We start from the raw sequence: 10,033 nt of genomic DNA, 5'->3' as shown, positions 1-10,033 counted from the left end.
GGGTGTGTGTGTGTAACTCTAGGGGGGTGTGTGTTAACTCTAGGGGTGTCTGTTAACTCTAGGGGGGGGGTGTGTTATCTCTAGGGGTGTGTGTGTTAACTCTAGGGGGGGTGTTAACTCTAGGGGGGGTATGTGTTAACTCTAGGGGTGTGTGTGTGTTAACTCTAGGGGGGGGGGGGGGTGTGTTATGTGTAACTCTAGGGGTGTGTGTGTTAACTCTAGGGGTGTGTGTGTTAACTAGGGGGGGGGGTGTTAGCTCTAGGCTTGGTGTTAACTCTAGGGGGGGGGGGGGGGGTGTTAACTCTAGGGGGTGTGTGTGTTAACTCTAGGGGGTGTGTGTGTGTTAAACTCTAGGGGTGTGTGTGTGTGTGTTAACTCTAGGGGGGGTGTGTGTGTGTTAACTCTAGGGGTGTGTGTGTTAACTCTAGGGGGGGTGTGTGTTAACTCTAGGGGGGGTGTGTGTTAACTCTAGGGGTGTGTGTTAACTCTAGGGGTGTGTGTGTGTTAACTCTAGGGGGGGTGTGTTGTTAACTCTAGGGGTGTGTGTGTTAACTCTAGGGTGTGTGTGTTAACTCTAGGGGGGTGTGTGTGTTAACTCTAGGGGGATGTGTGTTAACTCTAGGGGTGTGTGTTAACTCTAGGGGTGTGTGTTAACTCTAGGGGTGTGTGGTTAACTCTAGGGGGGGTGTGTGTGTTAACTCTAGGGGTGTGTGTGTGTTAACTCTAGGGGTGTGGGGTGTGTGTTAACTCTAGGGTGTGTGTGTGTGTTAACTCTAGGGGTGTGTGTGTGTGTTAACTCTAGGGGTGTGTGTGTATGTTAACTCTAGGGGGGGTGTGTTAACTCTAGGGGTGTGTGTTAACTCTAGGGGTGTGTGTGTTAACTCTAGGGGTGTGTGTTAACTCTAGGGGGGGGTTTTTTTTAACTCTAGGTGTGTGTGTTTGTTAACTCTAGTGGTGTGTGTTTGTTAACTCTAGGGGTGTGTGTGTGTGTTAACTCTAGGGGTGGTGTGTGTTAACTGTAGGGGGGGGGTGTTAACTCTAGGGGTTTTTGTGTTAACTCTAGGGGTGGGTGTGTGTGTGTTAACTCTAGGGGGGGGGGGTTAACTCTAGGGGTGTGTTTGTTAACTCTAGGGGTGTGTGTTGTTAACTCTAGGGGGGTGTGTGTGTGTTAACTCTAGGGGTGTGTGTGTTGTTAACTGTAGGGGGGGGTGGTGTTAACTCTAGGGGTGTGTGTGTTAACTCTAGGGGTGTGTGTGTGTGTTAACTCTAGGGGTGTGTGTGTATGTTAACTCTAGGGGTGTGTGTGTGTTATCTCTAGGGGTGTGTGTGTGTTAACTCTAGGGGTGTGTGTGTGTGTTAACTCTAGAGGTGTGGGTGTGTTAACTCTAGGGGGGGGGTGTTAACTCTAGGGGTGTGTGTGTTAACTCTAGGGGTGTGTGTGTTAACTCTAGGGGTGTGTGTTAACTCTAGGGGGTGTGTGTGTTAACTCTAGGGGGGGGTGTTAACTCTAGGGGTGTGGTGTGTGTTAACTCTAGGGGTGTGTGTTAACTCTAGGGGTGTGTGTGTTAACTCTAGGGGTGTGTGTGTTAACTCTAGCCGTGTGTGTGTGTTAACTCTAGGGGTGTGTGTTTGTTAACTCTAGGGGTGTGTGTGTGTGTGTTAACTCTAGGGGGGTGTGTGTGTTAACTCTAGGGGGGTGTGTGTGTTAACTCTAGGGGGGGGTGTTAACTCTAGGGGTGTGTGTGTTAACTCTAGGGGTGTGTGTGTGTGTTAACTCTAGGGGGGGTGTGTTAACTCTAGGGGTGTGTGTTTGTTAACTCTAGGGTGTGTGTGTGTGTGTGTGTTAACTCTAGGGGGTGTGTGTTAACTCGGGGGTGTGTATGTGTAACTCTAGGGGGGGGGTGTGTTAACTCTAGGGGTGTGTGTGTGTGTTAACTCTAGGGGTGTGTGTGTGTTAACTCTAGGGGGGTGTGTGTGTTAACTCTAGGGGGATGTGTGTTAACTCTAGGGGGTGTGTGTTAACTCTAGGGGTGTGTGTGTTAACTCTAGGGTGTGTGTGTTAACTCTAGGGGGGGTGTGTGTGTTAACTCTAGGGGGGGGTGTGTGTTAACTCTAGGGGCTGTGTGTGGTTAACTCTAGGGGTGGGTGTTAACTCTAGGGGGGGGGGTGTTAACTCTAGGGGTGTGTGTGTTAACTCTAGGGGGGGGTTGTTAACTCTAGGGGGGGTGTGTGTTAACTCTAGGGGTGTGTGTGTGTTAACTCTAGGGGGGGGGTATGTGTTAACTCTAGGGTGGGTGTGTTAACTCTAGGGGGGGGTGTGTTAACTCTAGGGGGGGGGGTGTTAACTCTAGGGGTGTGTGTTAACTCTAGGGGGGGGGGTGTCTGTTAACTCTAGGGGGGGGTGTGTGTGTTAACTCTAGGGGGTGTGTGTGTGTTAACTCTAGGGGTGTGTGTGTGTGTGTTAACTCTAGGGGGGGTGTGTTGTGGTTAACTCTAGGGGTATGTGTGTTAACTCTAGGGGGGGGTGTGTGTTAACTCTAGGGGTGTGTGTGTTAACTCTAGGGGTGTGTGTTAACTCTAGGGGGGGTGTGTGTGTTAACTCTAGGGGGATGTGTGTTAACTCTAGGGGTGTGTGTTAACTCTAGTGGTGTTGTGTTAACTCTAGGGGTGTGTGTTAACTCTAGGGGGGGTGTGTGTGTTAACTCTAGGGGTGTGTGTGTTAACTCTAGGGGTGGTGTTGTGTGTTAACTCTAGGGTGTTGTGTGTGTGTTAACTTAGGGGGGTGTGTGTTAACTCTAGGGGTGTGTGTGTATGTTAATCTAGGGGTGTGTGTGTTAACTCTAGGGGTGTGTGTTAACTCTAGGGGTGTGTGTGTTACTCTAGGGGTGTGTGTGTTTAACTCTAGGGGGTGTGTTTTTTTAACTCTAGGGGTGTTTGTTTGTTAACTCTAGTGTTGTGTGTTTGTTACCTCTAGGGGTGTGTGTGTGGTGTAATCTAGGGGGTGTGTGTGTGTGTTAACTGTAGGGGGGGTGTTAACTCTAGGGGTGTTTGTGTTAACTCTAGGGGTGTGTGTGTGTGTTAACTCTAGGGGGGGTGTGTGTAACTCTAGGGGTGTGTGTTTTGTTAACTCTAGGGGTGTGTGTTTGTTAACTCTAGGGGTGGTGTGTGTGTTAACTCTAGGGGTGTGTGTGTGTGTTAACTGTAGGGGGGGGGGTGTGTGTTAACTCTAGGGGTGTGTGTGTTAACTCTAGGGGTGTGTGTGTTAACTCTAGGGGGGGAGTGTGTTAACTCTAGGGGTGTGTGTGTGTTAACTCTAGGGGGGGGGTGTTAACTCTAGGGGGGGTGTGTGTTAACTCTAGGGGGGTGTGTGTTAACTCTAGGGGTGTGTGTGTGTGTTAACTCTAGGGGGGGGTGTTAACTCTAGGGGTGTGTGTGTTAACTCTAGGGGTGTGTGTGTGTTAACTCTAGGGGTGTGTGTGTGTTAACTCTAGGGGTGTTGTTTGTTAACTCTAGGGGTGTGTGTGTGTGGGTTAACTCCTAGGGGGGTGTGTTGTTAACTCTGGGGGGGGGGGGGGGGGGTGTTCACTCTAGGGGGGGGGTGTTAACTCTAGGGGTGTGTGTTAACTCTAGGGGTGTGTGTGTGTGTTAATTCTAGGGGGTGTGTGTGGTGTTAACTCTAGGGGGTGTGTTGTGTTAACTCTAGGGGGGTGTGTGTGGTGTTAACTCTAGGGGTGTGTGTTAACTCTAGGGGTTTGTGTGTGTGTGTGTGCGTGTGTGTGTGTGTGGTGTGTGTGTGTCTAGGGGTGTGATCAGCGGTGCCATAACCTCTCAGTATCTGATGGAAAAGTCCCGTATAGTCTTCCAGGTGAGATACACACACACCACAACACACACACACACACACACCACACCACACACCACTCAGTCACATGGACACACACGCACACTCAGTCACATTCACACACAAACACACACACGCACGCACTCAGTCACATGGACACATGTGTCTCTGAATAGGTGCTAAATGACTGAGATGTTTCTACAGGCCAGAGATGAGAGGAACTATCATATCTTCTATGAGATGCTGTCAGGTCTTCCCCCCCAGCAGAGGCAGGCCTTCTACCTGCAGGAGGCTGAGACATATTATTACCTGAACCAGGTAGACATACACACACACACACACAGAGAGACACACACGCACACACACACACACACAGAGACACACACACACACAGCTGATGGAGATGGTCGTGTGTGTCCAGGGAGGGGGATTGTGGGATAGCAGGAAAGAGTGACAGGGAGGACTTCCTCCGTCTGCTGGCTGCTATGGAGATCCTTCACTTCACCCCTGACGACCAGGCGTCCATCTTTAGAGTCCTGTCTTCTATTCTACACCTGGGGAACGTCTACTTCCAAAGATATGAGGTATGGTAGTCTAACCCAAACCTTAAAGGGATAGTCTGGGGAATGTCTACTTCCAGAGATATGAGGTATGGCTGTCTAACCCCGAACCTTAAAGGGATAGTCTGGGGAACGTCTACTTCCAAAGATACGGCTGTCTAACCCCGAACCTTAAAGGGATAGTCTGGGGAACGTCTACTTCCAAAGATATGAGGTATGGTAGTCTAACCCAAACCTTAAAGGGATAGTCTGGGGAATGTCTACTTCCAGAGATATGAGGTATGGCTGTCTAACCCAAACCTTAAAGGGATAGTCTGGGGAATGTCTACTTCCAAAGATACGGCTGTCTAACCCAAACCTTAAAGGGATAGTCTGGGGAACGTCTACTTCCAAAGATATGAGGTATGGTAGTCTAACCCAAACCTTAAAGGGATAGTCTGGGGAATGTCTACTTCCAAAGATATGAGGTATGGCTGTCTAACCCAAACCTTAAAGGGATAGTCTGGGGAATGTCTACTTCCCGAGATATGAGGTATGGTAGTCTAACCCAAACCTTAAAGGGATAGTCTGGGGAATGTCTACTTCCAGAGATATGAGGTATGGCTGTCTAACCCAAACCTTAAAGGGATAGTCTGGGGAATGTCTACTTCCAGAGATATGAGGTATGGTAGTCTAACCTGAACCTTAAAGGGATAGTCTGGGGAACGTCTACTTCCAAAGATATGAGGTATGGTAGTCTAACCCAAACCTTAAAGGGATAGTCTGGGGAACGTCTACTTCCAAAGATACGGCTGTCTAACCTGAACCTTAAAGGGATAGTCTGGGGAATGTCTACTTCCAGAGATATGAGGTATGGTAGTCTAACCTGAACCTTAAAGGGATAGTCTGGGGAATGTCTACTTCCAAAGATATGAGGTATGGCTGTCTAACCCAAACCTTAAAGGGATAGTCTGGGGAATGTCTACTTCCAAAGATATGAGGTATGGTAGTCTAACCCAAACCTTAAAGGGATAGTCTGGGGAACGTCTACTTCCAAAGATATGAGGTATGGTAGTCTAACCCAAACCTTAAAGGGATAGTCTGGGGAATGTCTACTTCCAGAGATATGAGGTATGGCTGTCTAACCCAAACCTTAAAGGGATAGTCTGGGGAACGTCTACTTCCAAAGATATGAGGTATGGTAGTCTAACCCGAACCTTAAAGGGATAGTCTGGGGAACGTCTACTTCCAAAGATATGAGGTATGGTAGTCTAACCCGAACCTTAAAGGGATAGTCTGGGGAATGTCTACTTCCAGAGATATGAGGTATGGCTGTCTAACCCAAACCTTAAAGGGATAGTCTGGGGAACGTCTACTTCCAGAGATATGAGGTATGGTAGTCTAACCCGAACCTTAAAGGGATAGTCTGGGGAATGTCTACTTCCAAAGATATGAGGTATGGTAGTCTAACCTGAACCTTAAAGGGATAGTCTGGGGAATGTCTACTTCCAAAGATATGAGGCATGGTAGTCTAACCCGAACCTTAAAGGGATGTTTGAGATTTTGCCAATCAAGCCCTTTTTTTCTATTTACCTAAAATCTCAGACTATCCCTTTAAACCCTAACTCCTAACCCATGGGCAGCAGGTAGCCTAGCAATGGGTCTGATGTGAAACATTTGGCTGGAAGTGAGCTGGCAACCAGAGGGTTGCTGGTATCAAATCCTAGATGCCATTGAGCCAGACACTTAACCCCCCACAACAACTTCTCCATGAACACCCAGTGTGGCATCCCTCTGCTCCAACCTCTCCTACCTGTATATACACAGTGCCTTCGGAAATTATTCAAACCTCTTGACTTTTTACACATTTTGCTATGTTACAGGCATATTCTAAAATATATTTTTATGGGGCATTGGGGTATTGTGATGTCATTATGGGGCATTGTGATGTCATTATGGGGTATTGTGATGGCATTACGGGGTATTGTGATGTCATTATGGGGCATTGTGACGGCATTACGGGGTATTGTGATGTCATTATGGGGCATTGTGATGGCATTACGGGGTATTGTGATGTCATTATGGGGCATTGTGACGGCATTACGGGGTATTGTGATGTCATTATGGGGCATTGTGATGTCATTACGGGGTATTGTGACGGCATTACGGGGTATTGTGATGTCATTACGGGGCATTGTGATGTCATTATGGGGCATTGTGATGTCATTATGGGGCATTGTGACGGCATTACGGGGTATTGTGTGTAGATTGATGAGAAAAATAAACGATTTAATCCATTTTACAATAAGGCTGTAATATAACAAAATGTGGAAAAAGTCAAGGGGTCTGAATACTTTCTAAATGCATTAAATGTCATAGTCCCCACTGTTAATGTGGTATCACTATAATATGGAATAGCTCTCTAGAATATTCCACTGTATGGTTGGAGCAGAGGGCTGCCCCTGTGTGTCATTCAGAGGGGTTGGGATAAAGCAGAAGTTGCCTTTGATAAATAAATGTTAATGTGTTGTACTGCAGGCGGATGGCCAGGAGGTGGCGTCTGTGGTCAGTGCTCAGGAGATCAGAGTCGTAGCTGAGCTGCTCCAGATCTCCCCTGAGGGACTCCAGAAGGCCATCACACACAAAGTCACGGTCAGGACACAGTATTTCTACTGAGCTTCTCTACTCCCTGAATACAGTATCTAGTACTCTATCATCTCTCCTCCCTGAATACAGTATCTAGTACTCTATCATCTCTACTCCCTGAATACAGTATCTAGTACTCTAGTACTCTAACATCTAGTACTCTATCATCTCTCCTCTAGTATCTAGTACTCATCTCTACAATGACCTATTATATACACACTGTGTCTAATGGAGGTAACTGGTACAATGACCTGTTATAATGACCTGTTATATACACACTGTGTCTAATGGAGGTAACTGGTACAATGACCTGTTATAATGACCTGTTATATACACACTGTCTAATGGAGGTAACTGGTACAATGACCTGTTATAATGACCTGTTATAATGACCTGTTATATACACACTGTGTCTAATGGAGGGTCTGGAGGGTCTGGTACAATGACCTGTTATAATGACCTGTTATATACACACTGTGTCTAATGGAGTTTATCCATGATAAACCCTTTAAGGAGAGAGAGAGGAAGAGGTAAAATAGAATTGGTACCATGATAAACCCTTTAAGGAGAGAGAGAGGAAGACATATAGATTGGTACCATGATAAACCCTTTAAGGAGAGAGAGAGAGAGAGGAAGACATATAGATTGGTTCCCTGATAAACCCTTTAAGGAGAGAGAGAGGAAGACATATAGATTGGTACCATGATAAACCCTTTAAGGAGAGAGAGAGGAAGACATATAGATTGGTACCATGATAAACCCTTTAAGGAGAGAGAGAGGAAGACATATAGATTGGTACCATGATAAACCCTTTAAGGAGAGAGAGAGAGAGAGAGGAAAGACATATAGATTGGTTCCATGATAAACCCTTTAAGGAGAGATAGAGGAAGACATATAGATTGGTACCATGATAAACCCTTTAAGGAGAGAGAGAGAGAGAGGAAGACATATAGATTGGTTCCATGATAAACCCTTTAAGGAGAGAGAGAGGAAGACATATAGATTGGTTCCCTGATAAACCCTTTAAGGAGAGCGAGAGGAAGACATATAGATTGGTTCCCTGATAAACCCTTTAAGGAGAGAGAGAGGAAGACATATAGATTGGTTCCATGATAAACCCTTTAAGGAGAGAGAGAGGAAGACATATAGATTGGTTCCATGATAAACCCTTTAAGGAGAGAGAGAGAGAAGAAGACATATAGATTGGTTCCATGATAAACCCTTTAAGGAGAGAGAGAGAGAGAGGAAGACATATAGATTGGTTCCATGATAAACCCTTTAAGGAGAGAGAGAGAGAGAGAGGAAGACATATAGATTGGTTCCCTGATAAACCCTTTAAGGAGAGAGAGAGAGAGAGAGAGGAAGACATATAGATTGGTTCCCTGATAAACCCTTTAAGGAGAGAGAGAGGAAGACATATAGATTGGTTCCCTGATAAACCCTTTAAGGAGAGAGAGAGGAAGACATATAGATTGGTACCATGATAAACCCTTTAAGGAGAGAGAGAGGAAGACATATAGATTGGTTCCCTGATAAACCCTTTAAGGAGAGAGAGAGAGAGAGGAAGACATATAGATTGGTTCCATGATAAACCCTTTAAGGAGAGAGAGAGGAAGACATATAGATTGGTTCCATGATAAACCCTTTAAGGAGAGAGAGAGAGAGGAAGACATATTTAGATTGGTTCCATGATAAACCCTTTAAGGAGAGAGAGAGAGAGGAAGACATATAGATTGGTTCCATGATAAACCCTTTAAGGAGAGAGAGAGAGAGAGAGAGAGGAAGACATATAGATTGGTTCCCTGATAAACCCTTTAAGGAGAGAGAGAGAGAGAGAGAGAGGAAGACATATAGATTGGTTCCCTGATAAACCCTTAAGGAGAGAGAGAGGAAGACATATAGATTGGTTCCCTGATAAACCCTTTAAGGAGAGAGAGAGGAAGACATATAGATTGGTACCATGATAAACCCTTTAAGGAGAGAGAGAGGAAGACATATAGATTGGTTCCCTGATAAACCCTTTAAGGAGAGAGAGAGAGAGGAAGTCATATAGATTGGTTCCATGATAAACCCTTTAAGGAGAGAGAGAGGAAGACTCAAGAGGAAATCATTTGACACTGCAAATTTAAAGAAGAGTATAACTTTCCTTTGATTGGTTGTGATGAGTTGTGTTCCAGCAATTCTGTTGGTAACTAACTGACCTCTCTGTATTATGTCTCTCCAGGAGACCATGAGGGAGAAGATCTACACCCCTCTGACGGTAGAGAGTGCTGTAGACGCCAGGTAGGAACCACAGATAATACACTCTAACTTCACTACAACTCCCAGCATGCACTCTTCAGCGTGCTGTAGACGCCAGGTAGGAACCACAGATAATACACCCTAACTTCACTACAACTCCCAGCATGCACTCTTCAGCGTGCTGTAGACGTCAGGTAGGAACCACAGATAATACACTCTAACTTCACTACAACTCCCAGCATGCACTCTTCAGCATGCTGTAGACATGCCACTTGTTAATCTGTCTGTCTGTCTCCCTCCCTCCCTCCCTCCTGCTCCAGAGATGCTGTTGCCAAGATCCTGTACTCTCTGTTGTTCCACTGGCTGACTGAGAGGATTAATGGACAGGTGTATCCTCGACATCACGCTCTGTCAATATCTGTGCTGGATATATATGGCTTTGAGGTACTCCACTTTATCCTTCCCTCCATCTCTCTCTCCCTCCGTCCCTCCATCTCTCTCTCCCTCTGTCTGTCCCTCCATCTCTCTCTCCCTCTGTCTGTCCCTCCATCTCTCTCTCCCTCTGTCTGTCCCTCCATCTCTCTCTCCCTCTGTCTGTCCCTCCATCTCTCTCTCCCTCTGTCTGTCCCTCCATCTCTCTCTCCCTCTGTCTGTCCATCTATCTCTCTCTCCCTCTGTCTGTCCCTCCACCTCTCTCTCCCTCTGTCTGTCCCTCCATCTCTCTCTCCCTCTGTCTGTCCATCTATCTCTCTCTCCCTCTGTCTGT

The 10,033-nt window shown here is 46.4% G+C and overlaps 1 protein-coding gene across 1 annotated transcript in view; it reads left to right on the top strand.

Moving 5' to 3' along the window:
* LOC109886807 (unconventional myosin-XV-like) overlaps positions 1-10,033 on the top strand; it is a 202,711-nt gene that overhangs the window by 38,553 nt on the left and 154,125 nt on the right. The window contains exons 8-13 of the mRNA XM_031813775.1: positions 3,802-3,865; positions 4,046-4,159; positions 4,267-4,425; positions 6,919-7,032; positions 9,251-9,309; positions 9,588-9,711. Of these exons, the coding sequence (XP_031669635.1) occupies positions 3,802-3,865; positions 4,046-4,159; positions 4,267-4,425; positions 6,919-7,032; positions 9,251-9,309; positions 9,588-9,711 (634 nt within the window). The remainder of the gene's footprint in view (positions 1-3,801; positions 3,866-4,045; positions 4,160-4,266; positions 4,426-6,918; positions 7,033-9,250; positions 9,310-9,587; positions 9,712-10,033) is intronic.

The sequence above is a fragment of the Oncorhynchus kisutch genome, unplaced genomic scaffold, assembly GCF_002021735.2.
Source record: "Oncorhynchus kisutch isolate 150728-3 unplaced genomic scaffold, Okis_V2 Okis06b-Okis10b_hom, whole genome shotgun sequence".
Lineage (NCBI taxonomy): Eukaryota > Metazoa > Chordata > Actinopteri > Salmoniformes > Salmonidae > Oncorhynchus > Oncorhynchus kisutch.
Note: the sequence above shows the minus strand (reverse complement) of the source record. Positions and strands in the feature narration are given on the sequence as shown.